General features: G+C 55.1%; 1 protein-coding gene across 2 annotated transcripts in view; it reads left to right on the top strand.

Moving 5' to 3' along the window:
• NOC2L (NOC2 like nucleolar associated transcriptional repressor) overlaps positions 1–17,981 on the top strand; it is an 85,078-nt gene that overhangs the window by 27,841 nt on the left and 39,256 nt on the right. For both annotated transcript variants that reach the window (XM_077837200.1, XM_077837199.1), the window contains exons 12-15: positions 2,419–2,530; positions 10,359–10,472; positions 11,335–11,436; positions 16,568–16,711. In XM_077837200.1, the coding sequence (XP_077693326.1) occupies positions 2,419–2,530; positions 10,359–10,472; positions 11,335–11,436; positions 16,568–16,711 (472 nt within the window). The remainder of the gene's footprint in view (positions 1–2,418; positions 2,531–10,358; positions 10,473–11,334; positions 11,437–16,567; positions 16,712–17,981) is intronic.

Here is a 17,981-nt window from a genome sequence, read left to right as displayed (position 1 = left end):
CAGGCGGGGACCAAGGCAGAATTTAAAATGTGCTTAAATAAGATAACTAGTAGCAGAGGGCTGCCTGCTAACCTCAGAATTAGCTCCCTCGTTTTCTTATTCCCTCTCCCCCCCCCCCCCCCCGCCACCCCCTCTCCGGCGTATAAAACACATTAAAAATGTATTCAGAAGGATGCTTCGGAGAAATGGACCCAGCACGGCTTGAACTTGCACGTGATTGGGAGCAGATGGGATCCAGGCCAGGGAAAGCAGAGGGTTGGACGGGGAGAGGCGATGCCGGCCCAGCTGCAAGGGGCGGGAGGACCCGGTTTGCTGGGGGCGTCCCTTGGGATTGCTTACATCGCTCGTGCAAATAAAGAGCTAAAAGGGTGCAGGGGGTATGGCTGGGCTGGGGCTCTCCGGACACTGGGACAGAGGGAGAAGACTGCTCCATTGGAGCTCCTCCAATCCCTTCTGTTGTCTCAGGCGCCTCTTCCTGCCCCCCCCCCCCCATTTTGGAGTGCCCCCTCATTTCTGTGCAGCTTTTGGCTTACCCTGGGACTGTCCAGTCCGACCTACTTTGGGGCCCTTCCAGCACATTTAATAAACACCAAGCTCCTCCGGGCTGTGCGTGTGAGAGGCCGAAGCACCCCTTTCCATGGGGAGAGGAGATACGCTGGCATCTCGGGAACAGCCCGCCGCTTGGCTGGGCTTAGACTGATGTAGGAGGGGGGCTTCCTGCAGCCTTCCCCGTCAGGCAGATGGTGGCGACCCAGAAGCGTAACAGGAGTTGCAGCGAGTGGAAAATAATCCTTGTCAGGCTGTTGATGTCCTGCTGGGCCCTGGTGCACAGGAGAAGCTGGGCAGGCGTTCGGGGTGGGGGAAGGTTAGGGAGCGCGCCCCTTTGCAAGGGGAGGCATGAGCTGTAAACTCAGCAGCCTGAGCTAGACGCCTGGCTGGGCCTTGGAGGGACGAGCCAGCCCTCCCCCACCCCAGCGTACTCTGGGGCCCTGCTGCTTTTCTCATTCCGCTTCCGTCCCAGCCGTTGGGAGGTTAGGCTGATTGCTGTTCCATGGAGCACTCTGAAATTAATGGTCTGGGTTTACAATAAATCTATACCTTTAACAGGTTTATCCCTCGATCAATTAATTCCTGAGGAAGGCTTTCGTCATCTCCAGCGGTGCCAGCATGCGGGTGCAAAATAGATTTATTTCCATAATGGATCCAGTGATGATTATTTCACTATTTGGTGGAGGTGGGGGGAGAAAAAGGGAGTGATTTATGTCGCCCACTGATGCAGATTCTCTCTGCTGCATTGCTCAGTGGTCTCTCTTTTTGGGGTTCACGTCTCAGAATCAAAGCTGTTCTCCAGGAACCACATTAAAAAGCACCTTTCTTAGCACTAAAAGCATCATTATTAGGTGCAATTCATTCATAGCAAGGGGCTGGTGGATCAGATGCCTCAGCCTTGTGATGAAAACAGAGGGGCCCGAGTCAGTTTCTTCATTCCTGGTTCTGCCCCTCACGCATGTTGCGGGCTGAGTCGCTCCTCTTCTCTGTGTCCCCACTTATGAAATGGGGCTGCCATGGAAACAGAGGATCCTGGGATGAAGGTGCTGCGTATGCACTAATGAATTGAGGTGGGCCAGAGAGAGACTGGGCCGTTACCTTCCTAGTTCAATTTCCTTAGCCATAAGCCCTGCGTTGCCTCTACTGAGACAGCCAGGGCTGCAGCGGCTAATTATGATTGTGGCTTTTGTGATTGTAAATTACATGGCATGCACTTACTGATGCAAACCTCAGTCCTTGTTTCCCCAGTGGTGGTGGGAGGACTCCGTCCTGGAATAGTAGTCGGTGATGGTAATAAGGGGGAATATTTCCCATGGTGACCTGGTGGTCCATTGAAGAGTGGCTGCTCCGTTCGTGTCCCCTTTCTTCCCGTTCAGCTCTGGTTTGGTGGGTGGGAGTGATGCTATTAGGGGCAGCAGCAGCAGCTGAAAAAGGTACATAGATACGGGAGATTGCCTCGAATGGCGGCTTTCAACCCGTTTTCATTTGCGGAGCCCTAAAAACATTTCAAATGGAGGTGCAGGCCCCTTTGGAAATCATCGACGTAGTCTGCAGACCACCCCCCACCCCCACGTGCAGATCACTGGTTGAGAACCACCGACCTAGAAGGAGGAAACTGAGGAGTTGGGATCCTGGTTGCAAGAACTCGGGGTGTTCAAATGAGCGAGGCGCTACAATCCTTGTGTTCTCTGCTGGCGTAGAACATGATATCGGGTCTCCCTCTGTGGGCCAGCCTGTGCAGCCCTAACAGCCTCCTACTCCGAGCTAAAACAATTTGCCTTTTCAGCTCAAGTGGGAGAGGCCTGTGTCTTTAGCCCTGAAGACTGTAGGTTTAATTCCCCAGTAACCTTCCCTCCGTCTCCTCTCCAGGTTGGTGCCCACGGCTCGTTTCTACCCCCTGCGGATGCACTGCATCAGGGCCCTCACGCTGCTCTCCGAGAACACCCGGACCTTCATGCCGGTTCTGCCATTCATCCTGGAGGTAAATCAGTTCCTGTTCCTCTAACAGCAACAAACAAAAGCTGTCTAAACATACACTCCCCCTGGCATCTGCAAACGGCTGCTCACGCTGCACGCTTGGTCGGCTCCTTGCAGCCCCGGCAAGCAGCGTCATATATGCTGGATCACATCCTTGATAAATAGGGTTGAATTTTCACCATCTACGTTACAGCTTAGGGGGCTGCCTTGAGTGTCAAGACCTGATGGGCAAAAAGCATCTCTGTGGCAGCTTCCAAATGGGAATGAGCCCTTCCCCAGATGATGCAGAGTTGGGGATGCCCTGCACTATGCAGCTTGCTCCTGCTCTGCGGGTAACACTGTGCCATCCTTGAAGGATTCTTATTGTTTCTCCCCTTTCCAGGGCATGCCCCCACCCCCAGCAAACGCTGCCTATTGTGTTTGTGAAAGGAATTGTCTGTGTTGAGGCTGTGGGTGTCCTGTTCGTAGATTATAAAACCAGAAGGGACCATTGTGATCATTTAGTCTGACCTCCTGCATTGCACCAGCTTGAACTAATTCCTGTTTGAAACTGTCAGTGATGGAGAAATCCACCACAGTCCTTTGTAAATGGTTCCAGTGGTTAATTATAGCCTTGTTCAACTGGACTTGCATCGTTTGGTCTGTCCAAGATGCCTCATCGAGCACGTTGGAGATGTAACTTCACATTTGTCTCTTGCTCTTCGAGATAGGCTTACGTTGCAAAGCCGAGATCTGGGTTCCAGCCTTCCCAAAATGTGGGGGTGGAAGGGTATATGAATTCAGGGGGTTGGCTCTTTCTTGGAGCCAGAATTGGGGTTGACATGTCAGGACCTTATTGCTGAAATCCAGTTGCGCTTTTTATATTAAGGACATATTTATGCATAGTTTGTACTTGATTAATAGGTGTTCAACTGTTACAGGGTCCAGCAGATTAATAGGTGGTGTATAACTATCTACAGCACCTTTGAGCGATGTGCTTATAACCATGCGTAACATATTCTACTTGTGCCGACTGCAGGTTTGCAACATGCCACTTGCACATTCACCCTTTGTGAGCTATTTAGAAATGTGTAACCTTAACATTAAGTGTGATCATTAGTCCACACTCTAGACACTTGGTGTGAACAATTGCTTATGTCGTGATGTTCCCTCTAAAAGTTAATGTGCAGAATTCTGCTTCCTTCACATGTTTTTCTCTCAGCTGGGCATAGATATTGAGTTGTGACTAACCCCGCTGGCCGCTAGATCCCATCGGATGCATCACAGGAATGCAATTGCAGTGACAATGTACCAAAACTAACTGAAGGGAGAACCTGAGTTTGGATAACTCTCGCATCTGCATTTAAAGTAGCTACAAGAAGAGACATCAGCTTTGTTCTCAGCTCTGGGCTCTCATGACTGGGGCCCTCTGGGGACAAGAGAGCGGGTGGTGGCCTGGGGAGAGGGAAGCCTTTGTGTTAAGGCAGTCGAGAACAGCGGTTCCAATGGGAGGAGCAGTGTCGATAGGCTCCTCTCTAGCTGTCTTTGGTGGGTGCTCTGTGCATATGCTGGGGCAGAACTCTCAGCCCTGGAGACTGAAGGCCACTGTCCACAGAATAGGCCTAGCAAAGGTAGTGTCAGGCCAAGCATCTCCCATGTGCTGCCACGGCCTGGGGCTACAGGGGCCACCTGTAGGTGTGGGAAGGGGCTTTGCTTTCCATCGTGCAGACAGGCTTTGGCGGGCCCAGATAGCACCAGCGTTGCCGTGACTTGGACTGAACCTGCCAGATCGCTTTCACCAAGGCCCTCTGAACATCCCGTGCGTAGATGGCCATGGGTTTGGGATGCTACTGCCACAGGGTTTTCTTTCCAGTCCCCTGAGCCCAAGGAAGGATGCTCCGGTGGTGGTTCAGGCACTGGAATGAGTCTCGAGAGATCGATATGCGATTCCCGGCTCTGCTACGGACTCCCCATGCTGCATAATTTATCTGTAACTCAGTACCCCCACCTGTAAAATGGGGGCCATAGTCCTGCCTTTTGTCTAGTTAGATTGTAAACTCTTAGGGGCAGGCTGACTGTGTACAGCACCAAGCACGGCAGGGCCTGGTCTCGGTTGGATTGCCTAGGCAATGCCGTAATACATATAATTAATGAGCCACCTATTCTTCAGTGAAAAAGAAAAAAACACCCCGAGCAACTGCCCAAGAAGTTATACTTCAGAAAAAGCCTGTTAGACCTAAAAGGCTGCTTAAAATAGCTGCCTGCAAGTGAAGTCTGTTCTTAGCCCCCCTCTTCCCCCTCGGGTTGGGGTGGAGCTGGCAAACGGTCAGCGCCTCACACCACCCTTTGCACCGTTCCTAGCCAAGGCGCCCCCCTCCTTTCCTGCAGACCTAACGACCCGGCCCCCCTTCCCCCGCGCCTGGCTGCGCTCCACGCTCGGCCTGAGCCCACCGGATCCAGGGGTGGGGTGAGAGAGGCCTGGTGGTCAGCGTGTGAGGAGGAAGAGGGAGAGGCTGGAGAAGGTTGGGGCTTTTCAAACAAACAAGCCCTGGGCACGTTGCTGATCGGGTTCTGTTGAAGCAAAGACTCTTGCGGTTTCATGTTGTTGTAAACGTCCTTCGCAAACCACATCCTCTCAGCCGGTGGAAACCAGGGCCGTTTATAGCTCTGCTCCGGGCCCCCCCCGCTGCTCCCTGGCTCGGGTGGGCCGCTCAGTTCTTCGCTGCTTTCCTTCCTCTTGCCGTCTGTTCTGGGGAGCCGCCGCCAGCCCAGTGGCGCGATAGGGGCATCTCCCCTTGGCTCTGCGTGGTGGTTTTTGCTTTTCTCAGGCTCTGGGAGATAGTGTCCCACCCCCACCCCCCGCTCCATTCCCCCCCAGCCACCGCCGCCACCACCACTTCGGTGGCAAGCTCTGTATCAGGCCCTAGCCAGACGTTACCACGCTGCACGCTGAACTTCCTCCTGGCTTCCGCAAGCCTCCAACCGCATCCGATGCTGGTGTGTATGGGGGGGGCACTGCTCAGGCTTAGCTCGTCCAGGTGGCAGTGTTTGGTGGGGGGTGTTATCTGGGTGCTTATTCAAAGTGCTGCCTTCCCCATGGAAACATAAGATGATTGAAATGCAGCAAACCTCTCTTGTCTCCCAGCAGCCAGCCAGCGCCCCCCTAGTATTGGCAAATAATGCACCAGGTTCTCGATCGAGTCTCTAAGAGCTGTCTCTTCCCACCTCAATACACCTCTGTCCCTTGGTGTGGTAATATCCGAGCACCTTATGATCTGGAACACCTTTGCCTTCACGACGCTTCCCATCCCTCGTGAGGAACTATCCCTGTTGTACAGATGGGGAAACTGAAGCACAGAGTGGTTAAGTGACTTGCCCAGGGTCACGCTGGGTGGTTTGTGGCAGAGCTGGGAAATGAATCCAGATCTCCTAGTCCCAATCCAGTTCCTTAGTGACGAGACCATCCTTGTAGGCCCTCATTTTTACCTGTGACTTAGCTGATCTGATCTGGCCTAAGGTCTTGTGGGTGCCCCCTGCAAACCTCCAATCACACTCCAGGGTACCAAGATCCATTTTACCCCAGTTTCCATAGCAGGGGGGATGGGCGGGTCCCTGAGGGTCTGTAGATACCAAGGGCTAGCTCTGGAGTTCATGACTCCATTTTTTTGTGCCCACTCTTGCTATGTGCCAGTGAAAGCCCCCATGCACGGGCTTTGATGCCACCTGTGCCTTTTGGAGCAGTTTCTGCATGGTACCAGAAATCAAATTCTCTGGAGCATGGTGTGTGTGTTATTTTTTTGGGTGAGAGGTGATCATGCTAATTCCCCCCTGCATGCAATCAAGGAAATCCAGCCCTTGCTGCCTCCCCCCTCCCCCGTCCTCCTCCGCCCCTGTCACCACCAAGCCTTCCAGAGATGGCAGATTGAATGTTTGCACAATTCCTCTAGGCACAGGAATTCCCCAAGCCCCTGCCACTGTAAATGAGAGCTGGCTCCCTGATTCATCTTGACAAGGGCTTCTGTTTCCCGTGCAGGCAACCCAGACGGCTCCTCTCCGTCTCTGCTCTCCAGGAGGGGGAGGGAGGGAAGCCTTCCAAAATTACCTCTTAGGGGGAAGGGCAGGGAGAGGAAGAATCTGAGAAGGGGGCTGGAGGGGGGACAGCTTTTTGGATTCTTCCCCTCCCTTACAGGCCATGAGATCCCAATGCCTTTTTGGTGCTTCCCTTGGTTGGTGACAAGCGTTAGTTTCTGCAGTGGGAGAATTGGCGGCTCAACCGCTGGAAGGCAAGTGTAGGTAAACAGCTTGGAAATCTCCCCATAGGAAGTCTTGGTATGCCAATTTAAATGTAGCTTCTCGGGGGGGGCAAAGGGAGGTGGGGGCATGGGCTAACCCTGACATGCTTAGAAAGGCAGGAGTTTTTTCACTCCGCTGACACTTAAAATGGTAAGGACCTCATCTCAGGTGTCCAGCGTGCTGTGGTGGGAATCTCCGGGGCCTCCAGTTGCCCTGCCGGTGGGTGTGGGGGAGAGGGGGAAAGTTCTGTCTGCAAGGATATCGGGCGAGGCAGGCGTCACCTGAGAAATGAGAACGCTGGGCATATGTGCCCATGGATCTTGAAGCGCTTCCCCAAAGATGTGGGCACCATTGTTGCTACCACGCAGCTAGGGAAACTGAGTCACAGAGAGGGGACGTGCCTTGCCCAAGGTTACCCATGGAGGGTGCGTGCTCCAGGTTTCCTGACTCCCTGTCCCTACCCGCTGCCACCGCAGCAGTGTGCTAGGTGTCCTCTGGAATAAGTTTGTCCTCAGTCCCGTTCCTGGCAGACAGGTGTCTGGCGCCCAGCCCATTTGTGGGCATACAGACAAGGTCCTTGCCCCGCGGCACTTATAACACAGGAGAGGTGGTCGTGGTCGTAGACGTGTGAGATAAGCCCCTGCAGGAGCCCATGCTCCTGGAATGTGGCTTGGGGTTGGCCGGGGAAGGGAGGGTGAGACTCGCTCTGGACAGCGGCCGTGGGATGGTGGGCTGGAGTTAGCTGGCCTGTGTGGAGACCCAAGGTGAAGGTCATGGGCACTGGACGGGGTGGCAGGGATTGCTGTAAATTGGCTGCTGTGGGGTGGTGCTGGCAATGAGAACCGTATATACTTGTGTATAAGAGGGACCCTCTAGATGTAGAAATAAGTGACCCTGTGTATAAGTCAGATGGCCCACTCGCACCGCCTTAGGTTGCCACGTCCTTTCCTCTGGGTAACAGATGTTATCCCAACTTCAGCCAGATCATTGGCCTGTGAGTCTTCTGGCCCTCTAGTCCCCCGTCGTCGTGCCCCCCCCCGCCCGTGTTCTCTCCAGCCTGCCCCAGGGAGTCTACACTTCACCCCTCCCTCCCAGCCATGTCGCTAGCCTCTGTCCCTTCCGCCTGGCCAATGTTCGTATAGTTTCTCTGACCCCTCTGGCAAGTGCCTCAAAAAGTCTGCTTGCATTTCCCCCCCCTCGGCCGCCGGCATGCACGGTCCCACAAAGCCCAACGCCTTCCGCTTTCATGCATTTGACTGAGGGGATCGATACTGCTGTTTTGGCCAAAGAAATAATTGTGCATAATGAGGTTTGTAGCTTCGATTCCCTGGAGAGGGGCTCTTTGTTTTCACAAGCCACCGAGCTCGGCCCTTCCTCCCCGATAACCTGGCCTGACAAATCAAATGCAAAGAATCGATCGCTGACTGTGTGGTTTTCTGGCCTGGGGGCAGCCATGTGACCTGGACCCTCTTGCCCCAGCACCCAGAGTCCTCTGCCCACACTTGCGATGCTGGTTGAGCTCTGGGGTGTCCCAGGGGCGATGCTCCCACGGCTGGGTGCAGAGCAGGAACAGTCAGAGGATGCATGTTGCTTGAGCGCAGCCTCAGCGTGTGGTGTTTAAGAGGTAGGGAATCCCTAAGGTGGAGGAGAAGACCCTGCAGTAAAATATTCTGAGGCTGCTAAATATTGGCACCTGAGCTGGCTGTCTCCAGAAGCTGGAGGTGGCATTTGGTGGCCTGCCCTGTCTGAAGTTAGACCTCTTGCCAGGGGACAAGTATCCACTTCCCCAAACTGTCTCTCACTGGCTGATTCTTCAGAGATCCCAATGGTCCATGGGGGAGCGAGCTGCCGTCTTACTCCTGTGGGGAGCAGATCTCAGGCAGGGCAGAGGCATGTGGCGGGCAACCAAGCACTACTGACCCCTGTCCCTGGGGGCTGACGTCAGCCCACAGAAGAACCCGTGTACGGTGTGCTGAGTATAACACATGCCTGTGCCCTGGGGTTCTGGGCGAGCTGTCGGAGCGCTCCTGGTTTGATCTCTCACTGTGTGGCCACTGCTCTGTGCCCGGAAAGGGACAGGTTTTCCCCTCGTGTCTAACGCAGGGGTGGGCAAACTTTTTGGCCTGAGGGCCACATCGGGGTTGCAAAACTATTTGGAGGGCCGGGTAGGGAAGGCTGTGTCTCCCAAAACAGCCTGGCCCTCGCCCCCTCCCACTTCCCGCCCCCTGACTGCCCCCCTCAGAACCCCTGACCCATCCAACCCCCCCTGCTCTTCGTTCCCTGACCGCCCCCTCCCAGGACCTCCCGCCCCTGACAGGCCCCCTGGGACTCCCACGCCTATCCAAACCCCCCCACACACTCCCCTTCCCCTGACCGTCCCTCCGACCTCCGCCCCATCCAACCACTCCCTGTCCCCTGACTGCCCCCCAGGACTCCCTGCCCCCTTACCATGCCGGAGCCCGCCACGCTTCCCGGAAGGAGTGGTGGGCCAGAGCACCGGCGGCGCAGTACACTGAGGCTGCGGGGGGAGGGGCGGGGGCTGCAGGCAAGGGGCCAGGGACTAGCCTCCCCGGCCGGGAGCTCAGGGACTGGGCAGGATGGTCCCGCGGGCTGGATATGGCCCGTGGGCCATAGTTTTCCCACCTCTGGTCTAACGGGTGGATGCAGATGTAGCCCTGGAGAACAATCTGCGCTTTCTCCCTTATTTCAAGGCCATGATATGATGGACACAGCAGCCTCTGCTGCCGTGGGGTGCAGCGTGCAAAAGGAGTCCCTGCTGATGAAGGGTGGCTTGTGAAATATGCTCCCTAGGAAACGTCACAATGATGTTGCAGTGAAAAAAAGAGCATAGATGTGGGCTGTCCGTGAATGAACATGTGCTAAACACAGCCCAAAGTCTTGCTGTCGGTAGAGAAGCCCATTATTGTAAAGGACCACTGGAAAATACTCTTGGGCTGTGTTTTGTTTGACCTCTTAAGGCTCAGCTCTGCTCAGGAGCAAGCTTCTGATTACTCGCATCTCTGCTTAAGAAGGGGTTATGTTGGGCAGCATGCTTCTGTCGCATCTTTCGTGTGCAGGTCTCCAAAGCTTTAGCCAAATGAGACGTCTGATCCTGGACTTGCTCTGCAATCTGCCAAGGGCATGAGTAGGATATTTAGGAAGAAATGAAGACTAGTGGTTAGAGCTGGGGAATGTGGGGTGGGGGGGTGGTTTGGGATTTCTGGGTTGTAGTTGCAGCTCTGCCACTGATGTTGTATGACTGTGGTTTAGTCACTTACTCTTTGCCACAGTTTACCCATCTGTGCAATGGTGGATAATCCTTCTTTGCCTTGGAGGAGCATCACCTGGCTTTGTCTTTAAAGCAGTTTACGCTCACCCAGGCTCAGCGCTGTGCTGTTGAAGGCAATGGGAGGTTTGCAAGTGACGTCAGCTGATCTGGGACCTGGCCCACAGGCCTTTCAGCGAGGCTGTGGTCTTGTTAGTTTTTCTTCCCCTCTCTCTCTCTCTCTCTGCCCGCTGCGGGTTTTATCATTTTTACACCGGATTTTCTTCTGTTGCAGATTTTCCAGCAAGTGGATTTCAATAAGAAGCCAGGCCGCATGAGTGCCAAGCCCATTAACTTTGCAGTCATCTTGAAGCTGTCCAATGCTAACCTGCAGGAGAAGGCATTCCGGGTATGTGGCACCCCCTTACCTGTCACATGGAACCTCCCTCCCCCTGCCTTCCACCCCAGGGTTCATGCTCTAATGCCTAGTACAGAGTGAGCGAAACAAATCCCTAGGCAGCTCCTTTGAAGTCAGCATGGTTGCACCGGTGTTGCGGTTCAAATACAAGACAGGACAAGCTTTAAGCAAGCAAGCAGGCTGGTCTGCCGACGGGCTGGTCTGCCTGTCAGCTTTTCCACCCTCTCCTTTATTTTTTTTCTCTCCCCCGGTGCATTACATACTCCAACAAATAAAAGGAATACACTGGCTTTGTATAATATTTTTATTTACCAATATTTATTTACCGCATTTTTTGGTCTCGGGCCTTGAGCCCAGTCCTGGGAGGCTTTTCACGGTTCATGTCATTTGGGCGAGATTTCAAGGTTCATGCCCTTGAGAGGAGCCGTGTGTGCACTGCTCCTACACAACACTCCGGGTGTGCCCTGAATGTTGCTAAGCGCATGAACCTTGCATGAATGCTACACACCGGGGTGGATTTTGTTAGGGGTTTATTTCCCCAGCTCCGATGCCTCTGGATTCCACGTGGAGTTTGTACCCGGTTCAGCTGGGGTGACAGAGGCACAAGAAGGCATGAGCAGTGCGTTCAGTGTCACCTCTTAGGGTGGCTTGTTCTGTGGTCTGCGTACTGAGAGAGATCTTCACATGGGCCCATCTCACATCCTAGCATCCCCATCTGTTTCTCTTCCACCCACAGGACCCCAGGTGGCACAGAGCCCTGGCCCCAGAGAGCTCAGGGCCCTGGCAGAGTGCAGGCGGCTTGGGATTTGGTTTTTATCTGATTTCTTTTTCCTTCCACCCCCCCCTTACCCAGGATGGCCTCATCGAGCAGCTGTATGACCTGACGCTCGAATATCTCCATGGCCAAGCCCACAGCATCGGATTCCCAGAGCTGACCCTGCCGATTGTCATTCAAGTAAGGCGCTTTCCTGTGCTAGGGGCATGCGAATTTGGGGCAGGCTTGAAACGGCGCTGGTGGGAGGGGGTCTCTCTTTTCTCCCAGTGGTGATTTCCCTTGGCATTTCTCCAGATGTTTTTGGCCCTGGTTTCACTCAGGGGCTGTGGGCAAAGGGAAGTCTCAAGGCAGCAGGAGGATGAGGGTGGGTGAGGAGGTAGTTCTGTATTTCACATCTCCCCTGGGAGACGTGGGAGCGGTACAAAGGGGCATCTAATTACTGCAGATGTGTCCTCGTGACTGATGAATGCAGGTTGGCTCTGGGTGCTCTAGCTCTGCAGCATGGGGTTTCCCAGAACAGGCATGAGTTAGTAGCTGTGCCCCATGAGGTGACGTACTTCCCTGCCCCACAGAACCTCACGCGCCCACCCCAAGATGGGGCTCTCTCCTCCAGCCCTTTTTCACCCACCACAAAATAACACACGTGCCCCTTTCCCCTCGCACATGTAGCAGGACTTATTGTCCCTCCCCATGGCCCCTTGTGCCCGTGCCACGAAGCGGTGCTCTTTCCTTGTCCCTTTGCAAACAAGCCCTGTTCTCCGGCGCACTGCCCTGCCTTCTGATGGGTGTCGCCCGGGTGCGTTTGTATGTGTCAGCTGATACCTGGCGCAGCGGGAGAGCCGGATGGCTTGTATTTAGGTATCAGCGGGTCACTGGTTCTGAACAGTTAAATTTCGCTCCGAGCTCAGTGAACATGTTGCTCTCTCTCTGTTCCCCCTCGGCTCCCTTTTTTAACTCCCTGTTGATGGGTGGCGTATGGGAACTGGCGTTGGTTTGCTGCCCTCACGTTGCTCAGTACTGCAAGCATCTTTGATCTGCTTAGATGCCATTGGCTAGTGAGTGACCATGCACCTGGTTGCTATGACACCTCTGGCTGATCTGGCGGTGACTTCTCAGTGTGGGAACCATTGGCCCTGTGGGAGGCGTATCTGCTCCTTGCTGCAGTGTTGCAGACCAGCACCTGCCAGGCACGGGGTGATGGGCTGGGTGCCTGGAATCTGGCTAGGCCCTTGCCTAGCTGCCACTGGCAGATGGGCTCTTCTGTGCTAGGAGAGCAGCTCCCGTGCTCGCTCCTGCCTGTTCATTTACTGATAAACAAGAGACGCATGAAAGCTTTTGCTCCCTGCGTCGTTTCCAGCAGCTGCTGAGGGCCTCAAAGCCATCCAGAGCTGGTGCTGTGGCTGGAATGGAGCGTGTCCCGCAGGCCCCTGGCACCAAGCGCCCTGTAGCTTCCAGACACCCCACATCCTAGCCTGCCTTTCTGCAGATAATTAGTGCTGTGTGTGCAGTGTGGTGGAACAAGCGCCTGGATAGAACATCCTGTTGATTTCCTGCGTAGCCACCGCTGACCACGGCCTCAGTGTGTCTGCTGGGCCTGGGCGTTGGGTTTGCATTTCCAGAAGCCGAGGTCCCAGGAGGCAGGCCATGTCCCTGGGACACCTCCACTCGGTGATTAAAAATCCCTCCTCCTGGCGCTTGGAGCTCACCTCCTCCTAATGCCTTGGCGCTGGGACCGGAGTCCTGCTGGCAGAGGGCGGGTTCTGCGGCTGCCGGTCCGTGGCTTTGGGAGAAGCTCGGCTGAACCGACTCCAAACGGAACTTGACAGCCCGGAAAGCAGGAAGCACGAGGGCAGATCAAAGGGAAGTGGAGCCAGCAGGATGGAGGGGGTTCAAAGACTTCTCTTCTGCCCAGCGCCTCGGGAGTGACCCGGGGGGAGGCTGCGGGTTGGCGGTGAGGGTTAAGCCCCCTTCTGATGAGGTGCCGGTCTGGCTGCCTCTGGGCACGCCCTGCAGTCTGGTTCTCAGACTAGAATCAGAACTGACTTTAGAGGAGGCTGCTTGTACCTTCCCTAGCCCCCTGCCAGAGGGAAAGCAACACACAGCAAGGGCACGGGAAAAGGGGACAGCCACCAGAACGAGGGCCGGGGGACAGGCAGGGGAGGGCATCATCTGTGGTTCGGCAGAAGGGCAGGAACTGTGGATGGTCCTTGCCATGTGCTGCTCCAGCTGCCTTCCTCTCTGCTCTGGCTTGCATGCTCTCGTTCCTTTGTTTTTGGGGTGGCGGGCTGGGGTTGGGTTGGTTTGCCTGGAACACACAAGCCCGGCTGCTTCAGATCATTTATAGCTCCCTGCATCTTTTCCAGTAAGGAGAATGGTGTTTTTTGCTGTGGTCTCCGCTGGTGTAAACCATTGGCGTGGCAGGCTGACAGAATCAATCCTGCTAATCACAGGGCTGCTTAGCTGGGAGCTAGTGCGAGATGTCGCTTGTCTCTCACACGCACCCCTTGGCTTCCCATACTCTGGGAAGATACAATTGTGCGATTTGGCGAAGTGGAGACGCACACGCACACATTCACCCACTCGCTCCCTCCTCTCTGTCTGCTCCAGCCTTCTGGGTTGTCTCCGTCTTTTAACGCAGGAGCCAGAGCTGGAGTTGAGATCTCATTACCTCTCGTTAATATCCGAGGCAGATAGCAGGGGAACAGGGAGGGGGCGGGATGGCGGGGAAAGGAGCAAACAAGCCGCGCTGAACTGCACAGATAGGGCTTGAGATTTGGCAGGATTTCTGGCGACACTTCTGCAGCAAAAGAAAAATGATAATGTACATCGCAACGGATGAAATGGATCTCGAGCTGCAGCTGCGGGGATCCAGCGAGATAAATAAAATGACAAATGCATTCCTGGGAGAAGATAAATATGCAGCACCTAAAGATACATATTTTAGGAGGAGTTGGGGGGATTTGAGCAGCAGAAAAGCTGTTTTACTGACCGGTTTTTAAACACCTCTTTAGGGAGAGGGCAGGCAACATATATTAACCCTGGCGTTTCTGAGGTTGAAGGAGAACTTAGGATCATGTAGAATATGGGGGATAGAGTGGAGGTGTGCAACGGAGGGACGTGCTTTAGGGTGACGGGAGAGGATTCACCATGTGCGTAGCAAACTTGAGCCAATGACTGGCTTTTCCTGCAGTGCTGTGCGGGCTGCCAGCGGTGGGGGACATTAGCACAGAGGAGGTGTGTCACCTCTCGGTCACAGGGGTACCTGCCTCCCGAGGGATGCAGTTTGTGGTAACATCTGCAGGCCCCAGCCGAGATCAGGGTACCATTGCACGTGGTGCTGTATGTACTTAGAGAGATGATCCCCGCTCCAAAGATAGCTGAGACAAAAGGTCAGAGGGGAAACTGAGGCACAGAGAGACTAAGTGACTTGCCCAAGGTCATGCACACAGTCTATGGTGAAACCAAGAACTGAACCCAGATCTCCAGTCCAGTTCCTGAACCTCAAGCCTATCCTTCCTCTCAGCCCATCCTCTTCCTCAGTTCCGGCAGTTTCCCAACTCCCTGGTTGATCAGAGTGAGGTGGGAGTGGCTTTTGCAGTCCTGCCTTTGGGGCCCTATCCCACTCTAAGTAACGAGTGTGTGAAATCAAAGTAAAACAAGCCTCTGCCCCACACCTGTGTGTGCTTCAGAGCTGTTAGCTGGGTAGTGTAGTACTTTGTCCCCCAGGTTGCTTTACCTGTTCCAAGCTCGCTATGGACATTAACTGATCTAACCCTCCCAACACCCCCCTTTGCGTTAGGCAGTTACAGAATGAGCCTCATTTTATGGATGGGGGAACAGAGGCAGGGAAGTTGTGTGACTCTCTCGAGGCCCCTCAGCGAGTCAGTGGCAGAGCTGGAACTAGAATTCCGATCTCTTGACTGCCCTTTCCTTGCTCTCACTGCTGGATCACGCTGACTCTCGGCTCAGAGGCCGCAGGTTAGCGAGGCCTATGCACTGCAGGGGAAGCGACCCGCTGGCCTTTCACCCTCTGCTTTGGATTCCCTGACGGTTAGCCATTTGTCTGCCCTGGGGGGGTTTCTCTTTGCGTGTGGCTCTGGCTAAGAGCCTGCCTTGGAGAGCTCCTCTCTGCCGAGGGCAGGAGCATTTGGCAAGCAATGTAATGTACCTGGGAGGAAATCTACTTGTCAGTTTGTCCACCTTGCTTCTGCAGCCCTCTGCCAGCAGGGACAGGGACATGGCCTCCGCTCGTCTTTGGGGGAGGGCGGAGTTGAGCCGGAAAAGAGTGGGTGCAGAGCTGGGGGGGCGAGGGGCTGGTTGGGATTGGGAGCAGGATGGGGGTCGTTGTTTAAGGACGAGGCTGCAGGCAAAAAACACATCTCGATCTGGTTGGAATAAAATACCCTCATTGTCTAGTGAAACCGAAGTTTGTTTCCTGGCCAGCGGGAGGCCAGGGCTGCTCCTCGGTGACGGGGAGGGTCTCTGCGCAGGCCGGCGGCAGCATCTGTGGTTTCTGAGCTGTGCGGGCTGGGAGCCCAAGGGTTCCGCAGGAGACATCGGGTCCAAGAGGAAATAATCGGCCAGTCGGAGGCCTCACGGCTGCCCACAAAGAGGTTCATTTTGCAGATGATGTGGGGAGGGTGTGTGGGGTTTGCGCTCTGGAAAAGTGAGAGGCATTGGCTGGAATTGGGGGCGGTGCAGGGAGGTCCTATGTAAACGTCGCCCCAGCTGATTCTTCCGGATGCAGCTCAATCCTTCCCCCCCCCCCCGCCCCTTGGAAGTCCAGTTCTGCCCCTCTCCCAGCTCTTCTAGTGCCCCTCTAACTGGCCCCCCCCCCACCTTCGTGTTCCAGTCCGGGGCTCCCCAGTTCTGCTCGTGCGCCTCTATCTACCCCCACTGCCCTTGGTGTTCCAGTCCTGCCTCGTGCCTGAGCAGGGACCAGGTGGGTTGTGATTCTACGGCAGCTGGAAGCTCTGGTTTCAGGCCGTGGAGGAGTTTCCAGCCTGATGGTTTGATGCCCTCTCCAGATATAAGCTGTGATAAGGGATGCCGGGAGCCATCTCTGAGCAAGGCGTTGCCAGTTGACCTCCGTGCTGACATCCGGTGCATTGGTCCATCTGTTAAGACGAGGGTGAAGCACCGTGGCTGCGGAGACGGGTAATGGCTGGGCCGTGGCTGCGAACGGAGGGAACGAGGAGCCCTTTGCTGCCTCTCTCCAAGGGAGGCGGTTTTTTTCGTGGGATCATTTAATGGAAACTATTACATGTCATTCATTTTCTGCCTTTCTCCCCTTCCTTTCTTCTCTCTCCAGCTCAAATCTTTCCTGAAGGAATGCAAGATCGCCAACTACTGCAAAGCGATCCGGCAGCTCCTGGAGAAGTTGCAGGAAAATTCTGCCTACATTGCCAGTCGGCGTCAGAAAGCCACCTTCGGCGTGGCCAACAGGGAGGCTGTGGTGAGTTGGCCACTTTGATTTCAGCTTCCTGGAAAGACAGTCTGACTCCGCAACTGGGGTTGAGACTGTGGCAGCGGGAGGAGGGGCGAGGTCATGGAAATGGGTACGCCCGGGGCGTGTTGGACTTTTGCAAAACAGCGTGGACTGCGCTGGACTGTAGCTGGCGAAATTCCCTGGCCAACAGCATCATGGAAAACGTAGTCCCTAAATTACACCCGTTGTTATGGATCACCAGAAGGATGTGTGCTCCTATTAGGGATGCTCCTTTTCAGTGGTAATCGGTTGGGCCTTCTCTTGAAGAAGTCTCTTGCAGCTCGCCTGTCCCTCTTCAGATCTGTGGAGGCCACCAGAGGAGTGACAGCTGGAGGAGGGACCTCACCTCCTCTCTAGGAGCTTTGCTGGCTCATGATCCCTGGCTGCCTGCCTCCGGCCGGGGTGCAGGATGCGGGATAATACCTTTGTTGCTCAGCTGATTTCCAGCACTTTGTGTTTGTAAAACGAGTGCCCTGGTTAGATTCTCCTTGTTCGCCTGGAGACGGGAGTCTAAAATCAGTGCCAAGCAATAAGCTGCAGGCTGTGAGAGCGGGACTTCTGGGCATTGTGCCTCCAGAACTGCTGGGCTCTGGGACGTTTCCCCCCCTGCAGCCCGAGCCGTTGTGCGTAGTGTGTAGACATCTCTATGTTGGACGCCGAGGAAAGCCACCAAGGCCTGGAGGAGCCAGTGTGCCCTGGGTCATTCTGCTTTAAAGCTTGGGGGCGAGTCGGATGTGGAGCGGAGAGGAAGGGGAGCGGGTGCCTGAGATGTCAGAGGCCCCCGTCCCTGCGCGTCGTGGGGAATCGACCCCGGTGCAGGCAGTAGCTGCTGAGGGAATGCGCGGGGGGCTTTTGGCCTCCGAGCTGTGGCTGCAGTGAGGGGTTTTCTTTACAAATAGAAGACTGAGAGTGGGGACTGTAAGGCCCGGGAAGGGGGCAGGGCTGATGGTTCCGAAGCGGGAGGGTGGGCTTTGAGAGGCTTCACTTTGCTCCCGCAGGAGGAGCTGGGATTTTTACCATTAGCTTCAGTGGGGCTGGCAGCCAGGTGTCACCTACCTTGAAAGCCCTCTCTGCACAGAGCTGGCCCGGCAAAGATGAGCTTCCCTTCCAGGCACGAGAAAGGAGTTCCAGTTTCCTGGGGCCGTTCTAGCTCCATCCTCTCTGGTGAGACGTCCAACAAGGGAGTGGCTAGAACCGGTCATGGTGGTGGTCAGTTTTCTTCTAAGTGGACACTTGC

This window comes from Eretmochelys imbricata, chromosome 18 (genome assembly GCF_965152235.1).
Source record: "Eretmochelys imbricata isolate rEreImb1 chromosome 18, rEreImb1.hap1, whole genome shotgun sequence".
Classification (NCBI taxonomy): Eukaryota; Metazoa; Chordata; order Testudines; family Cheloniidae; genus Eretmochelys; species Eretmochelys imbricata.
This window is presented reverse-complemented; position numbering and strand designations above follow the sequence as displayed.